The 26051-nt window shown below is 36.2% G+C and overlaps 1 protein-coding gene across 3 annotated transcripts in view; it reads right to left on the reverse strand.

The window, feature by feature from the left end:
- Nucleotides 1–26051, reverse strand: part of LOC140528062 (ATP-binding cassette sub-family A member 10-like) — a 156365-nt gene that overhangs the window by 31132 nt on the left and 99182 nt on the right. For all 3 annotated transcript variants that reach the window (XM_072645535.1, XM_072645537.1, XM_072645536.1), the window contains 7 exons: nt 21465–21602; nt 17513–17620; nt 15960–16136; nt 14555–14668; nt 9789–9908; nt 5374–5451; nt 4770–4861 (listed from right to left, as the gene is read on the reverse strand). In XM_072645535.1, the coding sequence (XP_072501636.1) occupies nt 4770–4861; nt 5374–5451; nt 9789–9908; nt 14555–14668; nt 15960–16136; nt 17513–17620; nt 21465–21602 (827 nt within the window). The remainder of the gene's footprint in view (nt 1–4769; nt 4862–5373; nt 5452–9788; nt 9909–14554; nt 14669–15959; nt 16137–17512; nt 17621–21464; nt 21603–26051) is intronic.

The following is a 26051-nucleotide window of genomic DNA, read 5'->3' on the forward strand; positions in this document are numbered from 1 at the left end:
GCGGGAAGAAAAGAGCAGCCCTACCGCGGCAGCGACACTGTGAGAAAAAGATCCGAGAGGGCTACGGGATGGGATCTCCAGCGACCATGAGGGTCCCCCCACCCACAGAGGGACCTGCAAACCTCTCTCAAAAGGTCCATCGCGCTGCAGACACGGTGGCCAGCCCGGACCTGCGGCGGCGACGGCGGCCGCGGCTCCGAGAGACACAGTTCTGAGAGGGCTCCGGAGGCGGGATCTTCAGCAGCGGCACGGGCCCCCCCACCAACAGGTGACTGACGGGGGTAGGTGAGAGAGTCTCTTTGGCGGGTTGAGAGGGGAGTGAGGTGCCCTCATGGCTCAGGCCCCCCCGGGAGGTGGGGGCTGAGAGGCGGCTGCGGACGGGGGCTCCCCAAGCGAGCGGGAGCCTGGATCCATTGTGGAAGGTCTGTGTATAAACCCCGTGAGGGAATTGAGCCAGAGAGGCGGCCCTGCCCCTGACCTCAGCACCTGAACTTAATTTAACACTGAATAACAGCCCTGCCCCCGCCAAAAATCCTAAGGCGGGAAGCAGCATTTGAATCTCAGTCCCCAAACGCTGGCTGGGAGGACCAGGAGGAGAGGTGGGTGTGAGGAGAACATTCAGAGGTCACGCCACTAGGTGGAGAAAATGCCAAGGAAAGGGAAAAGAAATAAAACTATTGAAGGGTACTTTATCAGAGAAAAAACACTTCCTCCCTTCCTTTCTGATGGGGAGGAACAATGTTTGCCATCAGGCAAAGACACAGAAATCGAGGATTCTGTGTCCCAGCCCACCCAATGGGCTCGGGCCATGGAAGAGCTCAAGAGGAATTTTGAAAATCAAGTTAGAGAGGTGGAGGAAAGACTGGGAAAGGAAATGAGAGGGATAAGGGAGAAGCATGAAAAACAGATCAGCTCCCTGCTAAAGGAGAACCAAAAAAATCTTGAAGAAATTGGCACCTTGAGAACTAGCCTAACTCAGCTGGCAAGGGAGGTGCAAGGGGCCAATGAGGAGAAGAATGCTTTCAAAAGCAGAATTAACCAAATGGAAAAGGAGATTCAAAAGCTTACTGAAGAAAATAGATCTTTCAAATCTGCAATGGTACGGATGGACGCTTTGGACTTTTCGAGAAAGACACATATCTCAGAACATACCGCGCAGATTCGAAAAATGGAAGATAATGTGAAATATCTTATTGGAAAAACAACTGACCTGGAAAATAGAATCAGGAAAGACAATGTAAAAATTCTGGGACTACCTGAAAACCATGATCAAAAGAAGAGCCTAGACATCATCCTCCATGAAATTATCAAGGAAAACTGCCCTGAGATTCTAGAACCAGAAGGCAAAATAAATATTCAAGGAATCCGCAGAACACCGCATGAAAGAGATCCAAAAAGAGAAACTCCTAGGAGCATTGTGGCCAAATTCCAGAATTCCCAGGTGAAAGAGAAAATATTGCAAGCAGCTAGAAAGAAACAATTCAAGTATTGTGGAAATACAATCAGGATAGTATAAGATCTGGCACCTTCTACATTGAGGGATAGAAGGGAATGGAATAGGATATTCCAGAAGTCAAAGGAACTAGGACTGAAGCCAAGAATCACCTACCCAGCAAAACTGAGTATAATACTTCAGGAGAAAAAATGGTCTTTCAATGAAATAGAAGACTTTCAAATTTTCCTGATGAAAAGACCAGAGCTGGAAAGAAAATTTGACTTTCTAACACAAGAATGAAGAGAACCATGAAAAAGTGAACAGCAAAGAGAAATCATAAGGGACTTACTAAAGTTGAACTGTTTCCATTCCTACATGGAAAGACAATATTTATAACTCTTGAAACATTTCAGTATCTGAGCACTGGGTGGGAGTACACACACACACACATGCACACACGCACACATACATAGAGACAGAGTGCACAGAGTGAACTGAAGAGCATGGGATCATATACTAAAAAAAAAAAAATGAGATCAAGCAGTGAGAGAGAAATATTGGGAGGAGAAAGGGAGAAGTTATATGGGGCAAATTATCTCTCATAAAAGAGGCAAGCAAAAGACTTATTAGTGATGGGATAAAGAGGGGAGGCAAGAGAAAAACATGAGATCTACTCTCATCACATTCCACTAAAGGAAAGAATGTAATGCACACTCATTCTGATAGGAAAACCTATCTCATAATACAGGAGAGTGGGGGACAGGGGCACAAGCAGGATGGGGGGGGAGGATAGAGGGGAGGGCATGGGGAGGAGAATGCAATATGAGGTCGACACTCATGGGGAGGGAAAGGACCATAAGAAAATAGAAGTAATGGGGGACAGGACAGGATGGAGGGAAATATAGTTAGTCCTATACAACACAACTAGTATGGAAATCATTTGCAAAACTAAACAGATATGGCCTATATTGAACTGCCTGTCTTCCAAGGGGAAGGGGTAGAGAGGGAGGGAGCTAAAGAAGTTGGAACTCAAAGTGTTAGGATCAACTGTAATGTTCTTACCACTGGGTAACAAGAAATACAGGTTAAGGGGTCAAGAAAGCTATCCAGCCCTACAGGACAAAAGAGAAGACGGAGACAAGGGCAGGGAGGGAGGATAGAGGAGAGAGCAGATAGGTCACAGGGGCAATTAGAAAGCTTGGGTCTGGGGGGGGAGGGGGAAAAAAGGGGAGAAAATTTGTAACCCAAAATTGTGTGAAAATAAATGTTAAAAGTTTAATAAAAAACAAAACAAAACAAAAAAAAAACCAAAAAAGAAAAATAATGCTTAGGTCACCTTTACCTCACACATTCTACTCTTCTATGTTATGTATTTTATTATGTGCTCAATGTATTGATACCTTTATGTAATTTATAAATATATCATTATATATAATAATATCATGTAAATATACAAATATATAATTATTAATTTATAAATATGATGGGGAATGCTTAAAAACTTTTACTGATAGGGGAAGGCTATCAAAATAGGGGTAGAGACCACTGCTCTGAACTCTTCGTCTTTGGCACTGGAAATTGTCACCGATTCCTACATGGTAGAATTTTTTAATTTGAATTCACAAAGATGAGTCTTCCGGACTTCAGGCCCAGTACTCTATCCACTGTGCCATCTAGCTGTCCCCTAATAGGCATCCAATAACATGTGCTTTTTGTATCCATGAATTAAGGAAATGTTTTATTGGCGAGGGTGGAAGGATTTGGTGGGGATGGGGTAATCTGGGTATGTCCAGACACATAGCTTCAACAGTGTGGCAAACACGGTGTGGAAATTCCCTCTACTGGTACACATTGGTAATGCATCTGTAATACACACTTCTAGAGAATTGCCTGGGAGCACCGAGGTTAAATGTTTTTACTTGATTTAACTTAACCTGCTCATCTATAACAAGTATGTGTTAGAACCAGAATTGGATCCCTGGTTTTCCAGACTCCTGGGTTGACTATCAGCCTCACAATGTTGCCTTTCAGAAAATGCGTGATGACAAAATTTTCCATGAATTCAATATACTTCTGCCTGAGTTTACATTTTAATAACCTACAGAATCTACATTTTAAATATAATAATAAATATATTGACATCATTGAGTTTTTCCACAGAGAGAAGAGTCATTCCATGAGATTGTTCTTTAAATATATATAACTCAGTTTGTTTCTCACAAGTTGTCTGTTTTCTGTAGCTAAGATGGCATCAAATATGTGCTTGTGTGTATGTATATATACATGTATAAAACTATATATGTGTTTGTGCATATATATATATATATGCTTCACATATGTACCAATATTTGGCTTTGTATATAGCTTTATAGAGAGTGTGCTTTATATATGCAACTTCATAAATGTGCATCTCTCTAAATATAATTATATATATAACTACAATATATAATATAATAACTATATATATAATTCTCTATAGATATATATGCTGTATATATACATATATGTATGTATGTGTGTGTGTATGTGTGTGTATGTATCTTTATATGCATAGTTTAAAACTTCACTAGGAGTTTTGGAATACCCACATACTATACATTTATTTTCTTCGAAATATTTCTAATTTAATCTTTTTCTCTGGAAAGAGAAAAGAAAGACGCTAGCTTGATTTTCCTATAACCTATGCCACATCAATGCTACACCTTCAGATCTTTGCAGTGACCACCTTTCTAACATGATTACTTAAAATCTTTTTCTCTTCCTGTTCAATTTCTTGATTTAAATTCTACCACTTCTATGAAACTTTTTTCTGATTTCACTCATTTGAACACTGCTCACTCGTAGTACCACCTACTTTAGAGTTTAATTATTCTGCTTTTATCAGTGAATTTTGTTTGCTCCATTAGATTTAAGTTCCTCAAGAGCAAAGACCATTCCTTATCTTTCTTTTATATCCAACATACTACCTTACGAAAGGCTTGCTCACAATGTTGTTCAGTTGTTTTAGTCATTTCTGAATCTTTGTAATCTCATTTGGTGTTTTCTTGTCAAAGATACTGGAGTGGTTTGACGCTTCATTCTCCAGTTCATCTTACATTTGAGGAAACTGAGGCAAAAACACTGTGATTTGTCTAGGGTCATACAGCTAATAAGTGTTGGAGGTTGGATTTGAATTCACAAAGATGAGTCTTTCTGATTTCAGGTCCAGCACTCTATCCTCTGTGCCACGTAGTTGCCCCTAATAGGCATCCAATAAATATTTTTAATTGAATTATTTGTGCATAGTGTGATAGTCAAACATCTAATATTTAAATTAATTTAAATGTTTGTCTACCTGAAGACAGGATCCTTTCTCATCGATTTCTTTCCATATTTCATTTCCAGAAACCGTAGAACAAAAAGGAGAATGATAAAGTGAAGATAAGGCTAGCAGGAAAGAAAGATAACCACATTAGTTACAATATGACAAAAGAGCAAAAGTATTTACAGTCACAGACCTTTATGGTATGAGGTCCGTGTAGATACTCCCTCTACCAATGCAGAAAGCAACTCATTTTAGATATTCTTAGAGAAATGCATTACCCAGAGAACAACCTAATAATGAGCCTCTCTAAACTTAACTAAACTAAACCTCACACAACGCCAATCCCATATCTGCAGTCTTTCACAGAGCTGTTGTTTCATTTGTCACAGCATCACGGAGTTAGAACTTTAGTAAGATCAAATAACCTGGAGGGGTGGGGGCAGTAATGGCAATGTTTTGTCTTTTATAATGCACATATATACAACAAAAATCTTACAAATTTAGGACATAATATATATTCACGTGGATTTTTAAACATTTTTAACGTTTGCCAAACACTCACAAGCTTTACATAGTTCAATTTAGTAAATATTATTCCCTTTCCCCCATGATCCCCAAAGAAAGTTCTTCTTACTATTAAAAGTACAAAGAGGCTGCTTTGACTGACTCCATTTACTTCATCTTCAGGATTTTTCGAATAGCTATAAGAGAGCTGTCAAAAGAAAACAAAGACCAAATGGAAGTTCATTTGTTGATCAATTATATTTAAATTAACAAGAAATTCAAGCAGCAAACATTCCTTCCCTTATTGTGCTTGAATTTCCTCTGTGTTCTAGGAAAAATGCATTCTTCAGAATTAGAGGCAAGAGTCTTATCTATGATATACTCCTTTGTTCTCTCAATGAGTCTTTTTACTGTTAGTTTCAATTTCTCCCTCTCTACCTTTTTAACTCCTCCCTTTTTCCCTCTTCCCCTTTTCTTCCTTCTTTTCTTCCTTCTTTCCCATTGAATCAGGCATTATGCATTTACTTTTGAAACAATGAGGAAAGTGAAGCTATCCCTGGCCAAAATTGTGAAAGAGAGGAAGTCTGTTCTTGGTGCTCCTACTCTACCCTTTCTGTGCCCTTTTCTACCTTTATAATGCCACCTCCAATCTAGATTCTTAGTGCTATATTTCCCCTGTGAGATATCATCTCAGAATATAATTTGATAAATTCATTCATGCTACCATTAAATATTAGAGAATCCTTCTTTTGTCATTATCAATTTTCCCTTCGTGTTAAACCTCTTCCTCTCACCATCTTATCTTCTTACGCTCTTTGAAAATGGACTTCCTGAACCACCAACTTCATTGTATTCACATTCTCTCTTGTCCATCTTAGAGATGCTGCTTCAGAAAGGAGAATAGCCAAACAAATTGCTCTTTACTCTCACTTAAAGAACTTTCCCCTGCTTCCATCAATTAACAACTTTTCCATCTTTGAAATCTCAACTGTATCACACTAAGAAAATGGCAAGGACACTTATTTATGAATTATTTCATTTTCCCTTTTTTTTCCTCAAGGAATTAAGTACCAGTCTTCTTGTTTGCTTCAAGCCAAGGCCATATAGCTGGAATTTCAACATACATGTTGATATCCTTCACAAACAGTCTGCCATCTCAGTTCACCAAATTTCTCATTCCCACAACATGTACTTCCTCTCAACCTCAGTCACACACAACAATGGTCATACTTTTAATCTAACCATCACCCATTAGTATTCCACCTCTAGGATCTACAATTCGGAAATTCCTTCAACTGACAATAACCTTTCCACCTCCCCTTTGCCTGATTCCTCCTAATCCTAGCCTTTATCCTTGCCATAAACTCAAATCATTCTTCCTGCTCTCCTGGGTCATCATTATTGCTCTAGCCTCACATTGGAATCTTTACACTCTTGACCCTGAAGTCAATTAGCTCAATTATACACTGTCATCTATTCTTAAATTTATGGTTTCTAAATGTGTAATTTCTCCTTCCCAGGCCCCTTTAATGGATAATGGTTCATCTTATATACCCTAATTGTGGGTGTCCTCCAAGACTTTGTCCTGTGTCTTGTTATCTTTACTTTCTAACTATCCATCTTGGTGACCTCACCAATTCCCATGGGTTCAGTAATTATCTCTAGAAAATTATTTTTCACACCTATTAATGTATCCAGCCATCATCTGTCCTCTGAATATCATCATCACCACCACCACCACTACCACCATCATCATCATCATCATCCAAATTACCAGCTGCTTGTTGGATATCATTTAGATGTCTTCTTGACATCTCAAACTTGAGACATTCTGAGAAAAGGCTTGTTATCTTAACCCCCCCAAACCCATTCCTTCTCCAAATTTTTCTTTTCCTGTTGAGGGTATCATCACCTTTCCAGTCACCCAGGTTTGAAACTCTACACATCCTCAAGTCTTCAATTTCCTTTTCCCTTCAGATGTAACTGATAACTATGTCTTGTCTATTTTACTTCCACAAACTCTTCTGCAGTCATCCTCTTCTCTTTTTTCTAATAGTCACAATTTAGGCACTCAGTACCTTTTATTTTAACTACTACAAGAGTCTCTTAATTGGACTACCAGCGAATAGTAACTCTCTAATCTAATAATAACTTTCTAAGTTATGAAATAACCTTAAAGCATGTCTCAAAGGATTATAGGTCTATAGGTGGAAGAGACCTGAGACAGTATCCAGTCTAATACCTTTTCTTCAACAAAGTAGGAAACTGAGTCCCAGAGAGTTTGAGTAACATTCAGGTTATAGAGATAATAAGTAGAAGATATAGGATTCAAACTCTGGACCCATGAATTCAAGCCCAACTTGCTTCTTACTTCATCATGCTAAATATGTGATTCTCCCCCTCAAAAGTCTTTGGTGGATCCCTATTATCTCTAAGCCAAAATATAAACTCTTGAACTTGAAATAATAATATTAACTAACAGTTATGAAGTACCTACTATCTTTCAGGCACTGTACTAAGTGCTTTATAATTATTATTATCTCATTCAATCCTCACAAGATTCCCTAGGAGGCAGGTGATATTATTATATTTATTTTAAAGTTGGAGAAACTGTGGCAAACAAAGATTAAGTGACTTGCCCAGGGTCCTCATAGCTAGTAAGTCTCTGAGGGCAAATTGGAACTCAGATCTTCCTGACTTCAGACCTAAGGTTCTATTTACTGTGCCACCTACCTGACATTTAAAATACTTCATAATCTGACCCAAGCCTATTTATTTGAATTTATTTTACATACTCCTCTCCATATTCTTTATAATTTAGCCAAATTGGCCAAGTTTCTTGATGTCAACATTCCATCTTCAATTCCCTAGTTTCTTTGCCTCATTTCCCACACCTGGAATACTTGCTCTTTAGCCCTACCTCTTAGAATTCTGAGCTTTCTTCTGCAGTTGTTTTTAATCCCTTTCATTAGTGATTGTTTTCTTCTGAAATTACCATTAATATGCTTACATGATGAATCTCCCAATAAAATGTAAATTCCTTGAGGACAGGGACTATTTTTCATTTTGCATTTGGATTTCTAGTGCTGAGCACAATGCCTTGTTCATAGCTCTTGTTTTGCCCTTCATTTTCAAAGTAGACCAGTGACATCATGGGTGATGTCTTGACCTGGGCATGAACTGGATTTAAGTGAGGCACGATGCACAAAGTTGTCAGTCTCACTCTTCCTGAGACATCAAACTCAAGTGGCAAGACAAAAGTTAAGAAAGCTGGCAATGACCTCAGATGCAATGGATGTCCTTGTTGTTTTCAGTGCCTGACCAAACTCTAAGCACTTCACAGAGCCTGCTTCAGCAACCTTCATGGTCACTGGAACAAATTGTTCTCATTTAGGGTGTGGCTGCTATGTATGCCATAGCTTCTTGGAGCCACAGGTGAGAGCTGGATGAATCAAATGGACACCAAAAATGGATGAGCAGCTCTAAAAAGGGCTTGGCATGCCTCTACACCAGATGTGCTACTCCTCCTGAACACCTTGAATGTCTAAGCTGAGGGAGCTTAGAAGTTGGGTGACTTCTTGTTGATGAATTGTTGATGGGAGACATGCTCAGATATGGTTGGACTAGGTGGATTCTGAGTAATAAATTCTGCTTTAACTAAGAATTTTGTGATCTTATGACTAACAAACCTTAATATATCACCTCTTCAAGGAAAAACAAATCTTAAACCATAAGAATAAATTTATTCTGAATGTAGAATTTTAGTCATCAGTGAAATGGTATATGTGTCACGGTGGGAGTGGTGGTAGAGGGGTATGGTAGAGATAAGGAGAAGGTAATGCAAACTTCCTAGAGTCCCTAAAAGCACAGTAGAGTAGGGGACAATCATGCTGCCTTTTGGTAAGACTGATCCTCCATAGACACATGCCTTCATAGCCACCGAAAATATATTGGTGAAGAGACCATTTAGTTGCACTCTAGCCTCCTACAGACAGAAATAGATTCTCCATTGATTTGCACATATTATTGGAGTTTTTCCAAGTATACATGAGCTTAGCCTCTCCCTTACAAGTAAGGAAAGACAATTAATTGTTAGAAGACTTCATTCATATCTCTCTTTTGTGAAGAAACTAGGAGTGGATAAAATGAAGTGGATAAAAATAGAGTAGACAAAACATTGGGCCTGGAGTCAGGAAAATCTGAGTTCAAAACCAGCCTCAGATACTTAATAGCTATATGACCTTGAGTAAGCCATTTGATTTCTGTTTGTCTTAATTTCCTCAACTGTAAAATAGGAGATAATAATAGCACCTACCCCCCAGGGTTGTTCAAATGAGATAATATTTTTAAAATATATGTTATATGTCAAGCATTTACTTGCTAACACCACCCCTTGCTCAAACGAGGTCTCAAAGTCAAACAGAATTGAAGAATATTTTATAAAATTGCAAGATTTTATAGAAAGCATATTTCCCCATGTACAACAAAGCTTTTTCAAATAGCCATATATTTCAGCATCCAAGTAAAAATAATAGCGTTGCTTACCTCATAAAAAAGTAGTAGACAGCCGACCAGTGTGTATAAAGGCACTAATATCATGCAAGGGACCATGATAAGTAAATCAAAATTATTTAAAAATAGAATGCCAAATAAAAACATGGAGATCTAAAAGAAAATTGCAAATAGGTTAGAATCGCACACTATTTTCAATTATTTACAGAGTAGAAATCGACATATATTGTCTAGTGTCATTAATTAATTTCATGAATACGTAATTAGAAAAAAAGTTATAACTCCATGAATACATGACTTCAGATAAAACTGATGCCACTAGAAGAATGTTATAAATGAGAGGCATATTGTTTGGAATGAGGAGGGGAAATTTCCAAGCATCTGGTAGAACAGCTTGGAGTAGCCTCAGGAAGGCAGAAAAAAAAAAGTGTCAGTGCAGCAGAACAAAGTTCTGGGAGGTCAGGGAGAAGGACTAGAGTGGACTTAGGTAGAGGGGATTTCCAGGGGAGAGTTCAGGATTGAGCTGGACAGAGTCAGGAACTAGGATGCTGTAGTATTAAGCACCCCAGCATACACAGGAGGGCCTGCTGCGCAGGTTCTCAGATCTGTTTTTATTTTTGAGGGGTCAACAATCTTCTTTAATTACATTCACTAACAAAGAAAATGCAAGCAGATAAATAAAGATCAATGGACAGGGCTTCCAGCTATCTGACCATAAACAATACATACATCACAGATCAACAAACAGATCCAACTGTCTGACCATTACATACATACATGGTTACCAGACAGAGAAGCACCAACATCTGGGTTTTTAAATGGAGGGGTTAGGGGAGGTTCTTTAACAGCTACCCAGAGTCTCATCTGGCCAAAGGAACACTTCCAATGAGTAAGCCCCAAAGCAAAACCTCACCTCAGAGTATTTATTCACTTTTCAGAGTGAGGTGAGTGGGGGGGAATACAACCCTTGGGAATCAGTGCCTCATTTGAAATTAACAAAAGGCGTAGGCCTTCCTACAAAACAACTCTCTTCTAAACAAGCTTCCCTTGATGAACAGGCCTATTAATGGGCTGGGAAGATCTTTAACTCTCATTTACATAATTAACATTACATCCCATTAAGAAGCCTTATCCCCCTTTCCCACCCCCTCACTTTGAAAACCCTGATATTGGTGCTTTTCTCTCTGGTAACTATGTATGTATGTAATGGTCAGACAGTTGGATCTGTCTGTTGATCTGTGAGGTATGTATTGCTTATGGTCAGACAGCTGGAAGCCCAGTCTCTTGGTCTTTATTTCTCTGCTTGTATTTTCTCTGTTGGTATGTAATTAAAGAAAATTGTCGACCCCTCAAAAGTTGCTTTCCTTTTAGAAAAACAGACCTAAGAATATGTACAGTAGGCCCTCCTGTGTATGTTAGGGTGCTTACTGCTACAGGTGTCTACATAGGGTGGAACAAATAGAGTAATCCTAGCTATAGAAATGGGGCAGAGAGATTCATCAGTTTGAGGTTGAGCAGAGGTGCCAAGTTGGACCTTGAGCTTAAGGGATACACCTTTCAACTTTTGGTAAGATTGAATAATTGTGAGAGCTACTTATAACAACAATGGTGGTCCTACACTTGGGGAGCATGAGAGAAAAGAACAGTAGAGAAGCATAGGGCAGACTATAATGGTAGAGGAACTGAAATGACTAAAAATTTCCTGGTTAGAGAATGTTAACAAGAACAGAAGTTATTGTATGAACCCATCCTAGACTCCAGGAACACTTTCGCTAACTTTTGCTACTGCTTTTTCAGAAGCTAGCAGAGTTCTGCATACAAGAGATACTTAATAAGCACTGATTCATTGAAAAATTGCTAAACTGCGTTAAAGAGTTAAATATGGGAAGTTTCTGAACCATTGACTGAGGAGATGCCACATTACTTTAACTTTCATTTTATAGAAGGGTTTAATTTCACCTAAGCTGCTTCAATTCATGAGGCTTAAGGATTTCCTCACCTCTTTCATACAAATTGAGAGTAAAGAATGTTTTATTCTTTATATTTGTGTCCCATGAGCCTAGAACACAACCTGGCACAAAGTAGTTACTTAAAAAAGACTTGTTGATTGATTGGTTATTAAATTTATTACTGATGATAGAACCAGAAAAAGAGAAAATGGTATTACCCTTAGGGTACCTTTGAACTAAACAAGCAGTACTAGAGATGGTGGAATAGGGTAGAGAGATGGGTAAGTGCTATAGTATTAACATTTTAGATATGTAAGTAGAAAAATCTTAAGGATGTATCTTGGAGATGGGGATGAAGTAACCATAAAGAAGAATCCAGAATAGTGAGGATCCAAAAAGATAAGGTGATTTTTTTCAACATTCATCTGATTCCAATAAGATGAAATTCAACAGAGATAAAAATAAAGTCTTATGTTTGGGAATACATGCAAACTTCACAAGTATAAAATGGGAAATGCCAGCTTTAGAGGGTGATTGTTCTGAAAAAGATCTGAATGTTGTAGTGTACAACAAGCTCCATATGATTCAATAATATGATGTAGCAGTCAAAAAAGCTAATGCAATCCTGGAGCATATTAAGAAAGGATAGCTCCAAAAAATAGAGTAGTGATAATCCCATGGTACTCTGCCCTTATCAATCTACGTCTAGAATACTGTGTTCAGTTCTAGGCACTAAAGTTTAGAATGAACATTGATAAACTAGAAAGTATCCCCAGAGCAGGGAAACTAGTATGGTGAAGAGCCTTGAGTCCATTGCCATTGGAAGATAATTTGAAGTACTTTGTTGTATTCAGTGTAAAGTAGAGAATGAAGTATTTCAAGGGCTGTCATTTGGAAAAGAAATCAGACTTGCTTTATTTGGCTCCAGAAGGTAGAAGTAAGAACATTAGGTGAATGTTGCAAAGAGGCAAATTTGAGAAAAATGTCAAGAGAAACTTCCTAATAGTTAGACCTGACCGAAAAAAGAATGGGTTGTCTTAAGAGATAGTGGGTTCCTTTTCTCCAAAGAGAGGTTTGATGATCACTTGTTGGATATGGTATAGCAGGGATTCCTTTTTGCTGTGGGTTGAACTGTGTGGTCACCAAATTCCCTTATAATGGTCAAATGCTGTGATTGTATTTAGTGACTCTGAGAAATCCTCATCTTTTACACCTCTGCTTCAAGAGCAGCATGTTTCACATTTTGACTCTGATGATGAGAAATAAACTAATAAACTGTGATCTGCAAGGGCTAAGTGTCCTACCACCATTCTTTGGAATAGAAGTCCACTTTTCTTCTAGTCACCTTACCCACTATAACAGATAATATTTGGAAACTGACTACAGTATAGGTGTTACCCTGGGGCCCCACCCATAGAGATAGCCACAGGTTACAGACTCATCTGGTCTCTAAGATTGTGGACTTATAAAATATATTGGGAGGGGGGAGTAGAAATTGAAATCTGATACACTAATCATATGGCGCCTTGTAGGATTTTGACCAAAAAGGAGACCAGCAAAAGACTCTGTGTCTCCTATTATTCCTTCATTCCCTGAATGCAGTTCTTTGGAGAAAGATCAGAGCAGTAGCCTGCTTTCTGAATCTGACTCAGTAGAGTGAGTATGAGATGGACTTTCCCTGGACCTTTTATACTTACACAAAGCTTACATGTGGAAACCCATCCACAGTAAAATTATAAAATTTATCTGGTCATTAGTCCTTAGCTTACATCTTCTTATTTGCCCCTTTCCCATAAAATTCTAATTACAAAAAAAAAAAATTCTAAATGCTCACAAATAAATCTATGTATCCAAGTACACAAAACCAGAAATCAAATTAGAATATACTAGAAAATACATGAGTGGGAAAATTCTTTGAATGAGAACCAGATGAGATCTCATTTCAACCAAAACAGAGAGGGTTTGGTTTAACCAAAGGGAAAGTCTCCAAAGTCTATAGGGAGACAAATTGGAAATCAGAGACATACTGAGGATCTGGCTTCCTTTAAATATATTCTCATCTTCCAAGCTCTCCTTCTCCCTCCCTCCCTCCCTCTCTCCCTCTCTCCCTCTCTCCCTCTCTCCCTCTCTCCCTCTCTCCCTCTCTCCCTCTCTCCCTCTCTCTCTCTCTCTCTCTCTCTCTCTCTCTCTCTCTCTCTCTCTCTCTCTCTCTCTGCTTCTCTTCTGAATCGGTTATTAAAATACATATCTTTCTTCCAAAAAGTTCTGGCATTACCCTCACCTTTATACAAGTACTCAGTGTCATATTGTGCTCAACATTCCCTTCTCCAATTAGAAGTCATCTTTAGGCTTACACAGAAACATGCAAATTGTCCCAGGCTTCTTTGGAAGTCCAATTATAAAGAGATTTGCAAAAACTGTGAATCAATATAAACACTTCTTGCACAATTAGACATAAGAGAAAGTGTGATGCACTTGGTTAAAGTTCTAAAGACCTGGGAATGCTACACCGTTTTCATTAGCCATCCTTGTGGCTTTGGAGAAGCAAACTTAATGTCTTTGTTTCTCAGTTTCTGTGGCTGAATTAGATAATTAGATAATTTCACAAGTCCTATCCAGCTCTAAAATTCTGATTCAATTATTTTCAGTGAAACAAAAGAGTGAAAGACATGAAGAGATATCAAGAGAAATAGGTATAGATAGAAATCAGAGGCAGTAAAATGATCCAATTTTAATACAAAAACTTTACAAAATAATATTAGTTTTATAGTTCATTACATATATGAAAAAGGCAATATTTAACTTTGCAGGTAAAAAATTAAATTAATATACAGTACATTCTGTACTTACAATAAAGAAGCAAAAAAACCAAAGGCCACTATTTTTTCTCCTCTTACGAAAAATGAATGAAATCACATATGTGAAGACAACAACAGATGCTGCATAACCAATAGTACACAGGATCTGAAATTAACAGAAAATGATATTAAGTACTAGAATGGCAAATATTGTCTGAGAAAATACATCACATTCTAAGAACTATATGCCAGGAGCTGTTCTGCCAGATAGACATGAGGTGGCACGGAGACCACACCAAGACCTGGAATAATTATTCTGACCAGATGCTTACCTCTGTGGTGAGCAAACTCCCTCCCCACCCTACTCTCCCAGTCACTGTAGTACAGAATCACACATTGACTATGAGTAAACCTCAAAATCCAACTCCCCAAATCACACTTTGCATTCTCTAATCCCCATTTATCTCCATCCTATATCTCTAATGCCCCACTCCAGATCCATCTGCCCCTTCCACTATGCCATGTGGAAATCCAGTTTTATTATTAATAAGCTTTCTTTCATTTTAGGATTCTTCATTTCCTTATGCCTTCTGGCGATCACAGAGGCCTATCTGTGATTGGATAGTCCTCCAGGAGAAGCTTCAGCTTCTCTCCTAGTTGGTTCTGATATGGCACACTAGTTCTGGAGAGTTAGGAGGTAAGTCAGAATGCTCCTTGCTCCTTATGGCCAGTTCTATACTTCACTTCTGCAACATCGCTCAGTTATTTCTCACCCTTTAATGGTTATAATATACAAATTTGTCACCAATCCAAATCATGGTGGCTATTATTTACTGGTTGCAAATCTCAGTTCAATTCTTGGTTTGTAGTCTTCCTTTCCAACCCAATCCTTTCCCTTACACTAGGGCACTTCAGTTTACAGACTGATTTTTCTTCAAATACCATAATCTCCCGTTTCATCAATTTATTCAACTGTGATTTACTTTGCTACTCCAACTCATCTACACATAAGGATAGTCATTCATATGTGCTTCCATAATCCCCACCCCTCAGTCCTTTGCTTGCCCATTACTCTTATTCTAATTACACTCTCCTCCCTTCCCAGTCACTACCCTTTAGCTAACCAATTCACTCTATTCTGTTCTCTAACTCTTGCATCCTTTTATCCCTTTATCCCTTGCCTTATCCATGCTTCAGTCTATACCTACATGTTGTCTCCTCTGTTAGAATGTAAGCTGCTTGGGAGAAGAAACCATTTTGTCTTTGTATCTACAGTATCAGTATAATGCCCAACACTTAATAAGCCCTTGATAAAAACTGATTTAAAAAAATAATTGTATAGTACAAGCATGCTTCAATTCTTTCCTATATGATAAATAAGCATTACTGATTGTACAGGTCTGACATCACGGACTTTCTAATGAAAATTTCTTTGCTCTATAAATTTTGTGACATACCTGAGCAAACAGGATTAAACTTGTTGGCCAGCCCTCATCAGTATTATTTATAAGGTAGTTAACGACATACATTAAAAAGAGAATCAAGCAGTATAAAGGAATATCCACCAGTGCCTGCCCACACCAGTATGCTGATGGGTAGAGTCCTGAAATCCATAACTGGGACTGAGCTTTTATCTGGTAGAGAAACAGAAGAGATACAAAGTGGTTTTGGGAAGTTTAGAGAAATTTTAACAATGTCAGTTACATTAATATGTTCATTTTTAAAATGATGAATGCTGCATACATCTTAGACATATTGCATGGACCAGTCTAAATGACTCATTCAAAGTATCATAGCCCCTCCTCTCAAAGAGCTTATAATCATGAGGAAGGAGGTATAGAATAAGACACATGTACAAATAAGCATGATAAAAGATAGAAAGTGTCAAGGGCTAGAAACAAAAAGAAGGAAATACTTAGGGGAAATGTGAGGTATTGAGAAGCGAAGAGATCACATTTGACCAGGATTGATGTTAGTGGGGAGGAGGAGGTAGTACTATGCGGAAGATTATAGAATGTTTCATCAAGTAAGTGGTGTCTGAGCTTGACCTTGAAGGGAAAAAATGGATTTCAATAGTTGGAGATTAAGGGAAAGTACATACTAGGCATAAGGGAATGACTTTCATCAAATCACAGAAAATCCAGGACACAATGAAGAATCAGATACAGTCCAAGTGAACAAAGGCTAGAAAGGTAGATTACAATTAGTTTTCAGAGAGTCTTAAATTCTAGATGGAAGAGCTTGTATCTTAACCTTCAGGGAACTGTTAAAGGGTTTTGAGTAGGGCGTGGGAGGGGTGTGACATGGTCAGGCTTACATGTTAAGGAACAAGAATGCCACGTATATGAAGGATCTTGCAGGTATTATGCCATGAAGCCTATACCTTGTAACGCTGCTTCTTTTTTACATCACTCAGGTTGGTGGAAGTGTAAAGGGAGTATAAGGGAAATATATAAGTATAAAGGGCTTGGTGGTACCATACAAGCCTAAGAATGATTAAAACATTCCTTCCACAACGAACTAAATGATATAGTGGGGAGAAAAGTCTTGTGCAAGGAATCAGATGACTTAGGCTCTAAATCTAGCTCTATTACTAACTATCTTTGCACCCTTTGAAAGGTCACTTAATCTTTCTTAAATGTGATATTGAATTTCAATAGGTCAATCAGCTTTGAACTTCTGTAGGATAGAAAATGGATATCTGGCAGTTGAAGAAAATTCATGAATAAATACATGGGGTTGTATAAAGTGATTCCCTTTGAATATGGTGTATTTTTATTTTGGTTCTCAAGTAGAGAAAATTTTCCACATTAAAAACCTGATAACTAGTAATCCCCTTTATCTAGCTATTTAAAACAATATTAATCAAACTCATGGGAGGATGTAAATGAAAGCTAGACCAAGTGTTCCATAAACAAATTTTCACAGATTGTTTAAGGAGAAAATCAATGCATATTAAAACATTAATACTACAATTACTAAAAATCAAATTTTAGTTACTCATGCTTACTTTATAATCACTGATGCTGCCCATTGCAATATAAGGAGAAATGCTGGTTGCAATAAACATGCAGAAAAAGGATGCCTCCATAAAACCAACCCCTATCGATACATCATCCTGAAAGTGAAGAATAAATACTGTAAGGTAGTAAATCATGAGGAGTAAATCAGAAAAATCATAAATATTATTGAAATGAATAAAAATACTAAAAGTTTTACAACTTATTCTCCATCAAAAAGTGTTAAATTTGGGGAAGATCAAGTCAAGCATTGATTAAATGCTTACCATGTTCCAGGAACTGTGCTAAAAATGTTAGAATTTTTTTTAAAAAGTCCCTACTTTCAAGGAGCTATAGCCTAAAGTGGAGAGAAAAAACAGAAACAACATGGTGCAAACAAGACAAGAATGAAAGGAGAGAGTCAACAGTCATTAGCAGGAAGGGGGATTGGGAAAGGCTTTTTGTAGAAATTAGGATTTTAGCTGAGACTTGAATATAGAGGAGACTTGAAGAAGGTAAAAATATCTCCACTTGAGAAAGCTTCACCTCTGTTACCAATAGAAACAAGGAGTTCTGCCTGCAAAATCAATTATACAACACTTAGGCTGAATTTCCAACAAAGTTTATCCTCTCTCTGCTCCCCTTTCTCCTAAGTGCTATGCCTAGGCTCTGGAACCACCTAAGTAGGTAATTGAAGATGCACATAGCCACCCAGAGAACATACACATCATTTGCCTCCATTTTCCTTCCACAGAGCTTTTCCAAGTCATAAAGACAAAAGGAATAAATTCAGGAGCCAAAAATTACCACAGTTGAGCTTTCATGCATGCACGGTAATGTTTCAAGGTGCTGGAAACAACAAAAATACAAAACAATATAATTTGTGTTTTTAAGGAACTTGGATTTTAATAGGGAGCCTATAACATATGCATAAATATGTATGCTATAAGGTAGAATATAATAAGAGCAAAGAAAAAATTCAGATAAAGCATTCTAAGACAATTAAAGAGCGACAGGTGATCCATCATCTACTGACCTAGATACTTACCTTGCTAGAGTCTATGAATGAGAAGTCACATGATCAGCCCCCAGCCGTGTTCTTCCATACCTAAGGCTATTTATGGCTCAGGACCAACACATGATTGTCTTCCATGTCTAGAATGCTCTATCACCTGACCTTTCCTAGGCTTCCTTCAAAGCTTGGCTCAAATTCCACCTTCTGCAAAAGATTTCTGCCAGTCCTCCTAATTGTCTGTGATTTCCTCAGATTACTTTCCATTACCTTTCATCTACTGTCCATATTTCTTACGTGTATGTAGTTATTTACATAACTTCTCCTCTTTTGAACGTGAGTTCCTTGAGGGAATAGGACTATTCACTTTTGTCTTTGCAAATCAGAACTAAGCACACAGTATCTGGCACATAGTAAGCACTTAATCAATGCTTGTTGACAGATTGATTCTGGGCAAGAAATCCTAAGTCATCTTTGACCCTTCCTTCTTCATCTTTTATATTCCATTTAGCCTATGATTTTCTCTTTTGAAAAGTCACTTGGATGCACACTTTCCATTCAATTACTATTATTGTCTCCAGAGTCCTAGACCTCATGATCGTTCTGGGTTCATTTAAGGCATTAGAATATAAAGAGCACACACACATGAATTTTAAAGATTAAAATTGTAATAGGTTACCCAAAATGTTGGAGTAGTAAGAAGCAGTGTAGTTCAGCACCCCAAGTTAGTGGCTAGAAATCTAGGAAGTAAGCACAAGGGGTCATCTTTCCAACAGAAAAATCACAAAATCAACAGAACAGCAAGTGACCAGGACAGATTGTAGGCAAGGATTATAGATTCAGACCTCTAGAAAAGAACAGGGCCATAGCATTATCTCTCTGACCCTTGAGAAAGGACTTAGATTCATTCCTGACTGAAGAACAAAGCCATAGTGCTATTGCTCTGAACTCAGAGCACGGAATCTAAGACTCAGCTCCCAGCCACAGCAGCCAAGGTGCTACTCAAGAAAGGGGATTACAGAATTCTGGCTCTGCCATTTATTAACTACATGGCACTGGGCAACTGTCAAATTCTCTTTGTCGGTTTCCTCACTTATGAAGTAAGATGTTGGAATAAATATTTTGATATACATGGGAATTTTCTTTTTACTGTTAACCTCCTTGATCCAAAGAAGAAGACACCAACCATTATTAAAAATATTATAGAACCAGAGGTATCCAAAAATCCAACTTAGAAGAAGAATACAATTCCATAACAACTTCAAAGAGACACTCAAAGGAAAAAATTTTTTCCACAAGAAATGCATGAATACCTTGAGGAAATAAAGTAAGAAAAAAATGAAATTGTATTTCATTTTACATTCATTTTAGGAAAGAATTTAAAAGAGAATAAACATCTCAGAAAAAACAAAGTGGTTAAATTTAAATATTAGAAAAGACCAAAGAGAAATCAATAAGATAGAAATAACGGGGGAGGGGGGGAATCAAAAGATTGAAAAAAATAGAATTAAAAGTAAGATATTTGCTATCAGTCAGTCAGGCAAGAAGCATTTATAAAGCACTTACTTTGTGCTAGACCATACAAAAACAACTAACCTAGAAAACAGTTCAATCACAGATAATTTAAAAATCATCAGACTAACTAAAAATCAAAATTAATAGTAATAATGGCTCATATTTATGACACTTTAAAATTTGTGAAATACTTCATGTATATTATCTCACTTGATCCTTCCAAGAACCCTATTGGATAGGAGGTATTATTTTCTCCGTTTTACAGATAAGGAAACTGGGCATCAGAGAAGTCAAGTGACTTTTCCTAGAAAAGCATTGGAAAAGAAGCAGATCATCTCTGTTAGAAATCACAGGTACTGATCATATTCTTTCTCTTTCACCGCCTTCAGAAAATCATAATTATAAGTGTAAGGGAAGCCAAGAAAGGAAATAAAAATAGTAGGGTAATCTTTGTAGGAAATTTCTCTACATGTTCAAGATATTCAGGGAATAATGGTAATATAGCGTTTACTGTGTGCCAGGCACTGTGCTGTGTTTTAGAATCACTATCCCATTCTATCTTCAGAACAACTATGAGAAGTAGTTGCTTTTATTATACCCATTTTTACAGAGAAGAAAACTGAGGCAAATAAAGATTAAGTGATTGATTCAAATATATAAGAACAAGAGACCCTCTTCAATAGATTGTAAATGGTCAAAGGATTTACTAATTAACCTAACTCTGAGGTTCCATCTTATAGCCATCAGATTTGGAAAGATAACAAAAAAGTGGCAGTGAAGGTGAGAATGTCAAATGTTAGAATGGTGAGGTAGTCCAACCACTCTGGAAAGTAATTTGGGAATATAATCTAACAAGTCACTAAACTGTGCAAAGATAAGGGACAATGGTTGTGGAGCATTGCACACATACATACACACACGCACACATCTATGCGCCTATGCATGTGTATATCAATATATACATATAGAATACATATAGAATATATGATTCATTGATCTGTTGGTTAGCTTTGCCAAGTTGATTTTTTTTCAATTCTTTGTTTTAAGGGATAGCTCTCTAAAAAAGGGTGTAGGGAGGCATATAATGGGAAATTAAGGTCTTATAAAATAAAAATAAATTAATTAATAAAAGTTAAATTTTAAAAGAATAAAGTTAGATTAGATTATTCTAAAGTCTTCTCATACCCTAAATTTGTTGGAGTCTGTGGTTTATGATTAATCAAGTTATCATGAATATTTTAAATTATGTTTATTCTACTTTTTAATAAAATAGGGAAATATAGCACATATTTTGGAAAAATTTCCCCTAAAAGTTCTTAATAAGGAGGAAGGAAAAAACTTCATGGTTAATAAAATATTTCATTTATCTAGAAAGGTCACTCTCTAAAACATTATACTTACTGACTGCTGGATAAATAAAGCATTACTATACTTACGTGAAAAAACGTGCTCCTCTTCGTTTGAATATGTTCTGATGGGTTAAAAATTCCAAGTAGCCCATTGCTAATAACCCCCATGAGAACAGGAAAACAGTTCAGCCTCTTGGTATTGCAAGCAACTGAAAACCTGTAATGCTTAAGAACGATAAATGTGAGCTTGTAAAACAAAATTTTTAGTGTATGATACATGAAAACATTATAAATCACTATGTTCTGGCTAAGATCCTGAATGAAGTTAATGTTGACATTATTGGCAACATACCTTATTTGTGTTCAAGAACTCAATATTTTGAAACTGTCAACTAATGTTGATATTAGGAATAATGGTTACTTTATATGTATACAGAAAAGCAGCATATTTTAAATCACTGCATCCCAAACTAATTGAACCATGGAACACTTTGAGGCTAAAAAAATAAGGATGGAAATCTTAAATACTCATCAGAGTAGGGGAGTGCTAAGGACATATAAGCCTCTAGAATAAAGAGAAATCAGAAAAAAATTTTAAAGAACATAGAAGAAATTTATTTTCATAATAAAAATTATTGATCATGGCATTTATATATAATTAACTTTAAATTTAATATTTTAGAGAAAATACATTGTCTTAAAATTTTCTCATAAAATTCCTATTTATGTGATTAGAAACATCAGGGTCCATGAAATAAAGTAAGGTATATACTGCCTCAAATGGTCTTTAGCAAACTATATCCTAAAAGTCCAATAGATGGCAGTATTGTGCCATGAAAGTGAATTTGTATTTCTCAAGCAAGATAGCACCCAACAAAATCCCACTTTTAAAAGGTTACTAGTTCCTTCTAATTCCAGTTAAATATGACAAAATTGACTTTCTAGGTTAAAATGAGAAAAATATTTTCTAAAACAAATTCTGATATTTTTATCCTATTTTTTCCTTATCAGGGAGTTGATCAATTTTTCTTTCTTTTCTTAAGTTGTAAGGTTTATTATAAGCCAGTAATTTAATTATTTCATTTTGTATCAGTTAGTTTTATTTAATATTTTATTTCAATCAGCAATAATCTACCTTCTCACCGTTCCAAATCCTCTCCCCATTTAGACCTCAAGAAAAGCAATGCCCATTAAAAATATTTATAATGAGGCTGACCAAATGTAATTTGAAGGAAGATAAGAATAGTTCTATCTAGCATCTCCTCTACCAACTTTCAATTTTTCTTTAAAGAGAAAAAAAAATCCAACAGGAACAATGAAAGGTTAGATGGATTGGATTGGATTCTTATTTTGGCTGTACTCCTGTAGGAGTAAACGAGCTAAGCATTATTTTATTTTTAAAATATAATTTGCTGTCATTGTGTTGAATTCAGTGCAAAGTTGCTGTTTTTCTGCATTTTCTTGAGATTTTAAACTGAATTATGAAATAGAGAAGAAATTACTGTCTTTTGTTTTCTCCTCTTTTCTTCCAGAATAGAAATTAGAGATGAGTGGGAGAAACTAGAAGGTGTGATCGTCCAAGGTCAATGACCTTGACTGTTGTATGTTATACACACTTAAGTCTTTTAAAATAATTTATGAACTGCTTTTGCCTAAGGTTTCAGATAGCAGGCTTTCCATTACGAAATGGAGATCAGCATCTCTGACCTGCAAATGGTTGATAATTATACCTCATTTTCTGAATGAAGTAAAAGTCCTAAGAGCAAAAAACAGTTCCTTATGTTTACAGTGTCATTTCTACAAATTGATTTGCCATTGTTTTAGTAGAATTTTGTCTTTAAATTTGTCTGCAGCTCTGAGGGATAATATCTAGAATAAACAAAACGTGAGAAATTTAACTTTGGGCATATTTATCTTAATAAATATGGACAATCCCTACAAATTAATTTACCACCCAGTACCACATATTGCTTTTGCTCTTCTAGATACCACTCATTTTGGTTGATATGAAGAAGTTAGGTAATGTTAACAAAAACCAATTTTAGAATTAGTCATATCAAATTTACCTTTTAAATACTCTCATATTCTTTTCGTTGCTTAAAGCACACACAAATTGAAAAAAATTAGTATTTTTTAAACTCAATATAGATGTACGTATATGATTATATAGAAGATGTTTTAGAGGATTTATTTTCATGCACTTCAAAACAGATACTTCAGCAGATAAAATTAACATTTTATGTCAATGGTTGTAACTATTACTATTAACAATATGTATTAACAAATTAAAACATTTTCTTATATTTTGAGTTTGGGAAATAAGGTTGAAGTCCAACTCATTCATAATTCAAACATATTAAAAATGTTTTCTTCATATATATATACGACCTGTTTCAGAGTTGTGCAGAGAGGGTGTTTTATAAAGCTATGCTAATGTAAGTTATTATTAAAATTGTTATTATAGAAATATAAGTACCACTTTGTTTGACAGAGTGAAGCTAGAAATAACCCTGGAACACATCTGCTTCTATTATATTATATTTAGTTTTCTATGGACTATTGTCCATGTAGAAGAAAAAAACCTGAAGTTGGACAAAAGTATTAGAATATAAACTCATCTTCTGTAGATTCACTAAAAACATCCTCAATTTAACCCCAGTAACAGACAGGATGATAGAAATAATATATATGTCATCCTATTTTCACATAATTTTTATTTTTATCTTATAATTCCTTATAATTTGAATACTTTTCATTTATGAGCTTGGAGGTTGGGAGTATTTGGTGTGGCAGCATCTATTTAAAATGACTTCCCTAACTTTTTTGTACTGATGTTATGTCTGGCCAACTGCAGGTAATAAACATGTCTGCGATGATGCTCCCTTTGTCATAAAATTTATTAATTTAGTTCTCTATGCAGTTTTGGGGTCTATAGTTGTAATACGGAGATTTGCCATTTATTAGTCAATGAAAGATACTGACTTTGTGATGGAGGGCTCCAGTCACCAAGTCATGTCTTGTAGGATAGGTATTAAATATTTATAGTCTGAAGCAGCACATTACATGTTTTCTATCAATCCTTGCATGAACTGTATTTATCCCCAGGTTCACAGTCTTTAAGGGACATAAATCCTTTAATCTCCATAAACAAATCAAACCACCACTTGTTCAGCTCCTCTTTATCAACATATTACTGGCTAAGTTCATGTGAATTTCACTTACAAAGGACTTTTTTGATTCTGCTTTTGGAACTTAGATGCCCCATATACTTCATCTAGATTTACACTTAACAAATCCAACAGTTCTATTTGTTGTCAGGTTCTACTATTGTTGAGTGAAATGTTATCTTCTTCTGAGAATATTTGTTCTATCTCTACCTTTCTTTGGCACACAGTAAGATTTTTACACTTATTGAGAACAACTGACATTTGTATATCATTGGGAAAAGATTCTAAGAAATGGAAAAAGTGTTTAATGTGTTTTTGCAGTGGAACCCTATACTTTGATGTCATCGGTGTACATCAGGCAATTAACAAGAAGCTTTGATTCCACTCCTTTAACTTAGAAGTCATAGGTCTATTTAAGTCATAAGTCTATTAAGGAATTATAATAACAGTGAGGCTAAACAGAACTATGATGGACTAAAATTTTCTTCCTGAAAAATATTGTTTTATAACAATTTTGAATATTATTGTGTTGGCTTCATGTTTTAAATAGAGAATAATTTTCCACATAAAAATCAAATAATGTAGCATTTTTACTATACTTTGGTCTATTTTTACAAATGAGTAGTATAATTTTAAAGTTATGAATGAAGAACTCAGTCTAAAATTTTGCAATAATTAAGACAGTATAAATATCAAAAGACTTGGATAATTTATTCAATAATTATTGAATAAATAAATGATTTCCTCTTTATACTCATAAGTTTTTTTGGTGCACATATACATCTCTCAAGTCACTTCTATCATGGTGATATTTAATCTTCATTCTTAAGGAGTATAGTTTGACAGTTCCATCTTTCATCCTACAATTCTTACCATAGCAATGACCACCATAAATCCTACTGTACCCAGTTCTGGGTGTATTTTTATACTTTTTATCAAATGTTGTGGGAGAAAAAAAAATGTTGTGGGAGAATGCATAATGCCTACAATAAATGGTAGCTTTAAATAAATTATTCTGTTCTGGTATAATTGGGTCTACTGATAAATTATCATTAATAGTATTTTGAAATTCCAGACAAAGTATATTCATCTCCTTTTCAACATCATCTGAGACATCAGTTTTATTTTGGTTACATACTTCATTAGTTGATATAACTTCTTGTGTTAAGTAAAGATTTTAAATTACCCCATATTCTCCAGCTTTCCTTCCTTCAAATTGCAGTAGCTCCTAAATTTCTTCTCTTTCGTCTACTACAATAGGCTGCTGGTGGGTCTGCCTAATCCAATCTCAATTCATCAACTAAAGTTATTTTCAGAGGTCTGACCATGTCACCACACCTACTCAATAAACTTCAGTGACTTCCTATTGCCTCCAGGAGAAAATAAAAAATTCTCTGTTTGGCATTCAAGGCCCTTACTCCTTGCCATATACTCTTTGATCCAATGATATTGGCCTCCTTGGTGTTCCAAGACCAAGACATCCCAACTCTCAGCTCTAGACATTTTC

The sequence above is a fragment of the Notamacropus eugenii genome, chromosome 2, assembly GCF_028372415.1.
Source record: "Notamacropus eugenii isolate mMacEug1 chromosome 2, mMacEug1.pri_v2, whole genome shotgun sequence".
Lineage (NCBI taxonomy): Eukaryota > Metazoa > Chordata > Mammalia > Diprotodontia > Macropodidae > Notamacropus > Notamacropus eugenii.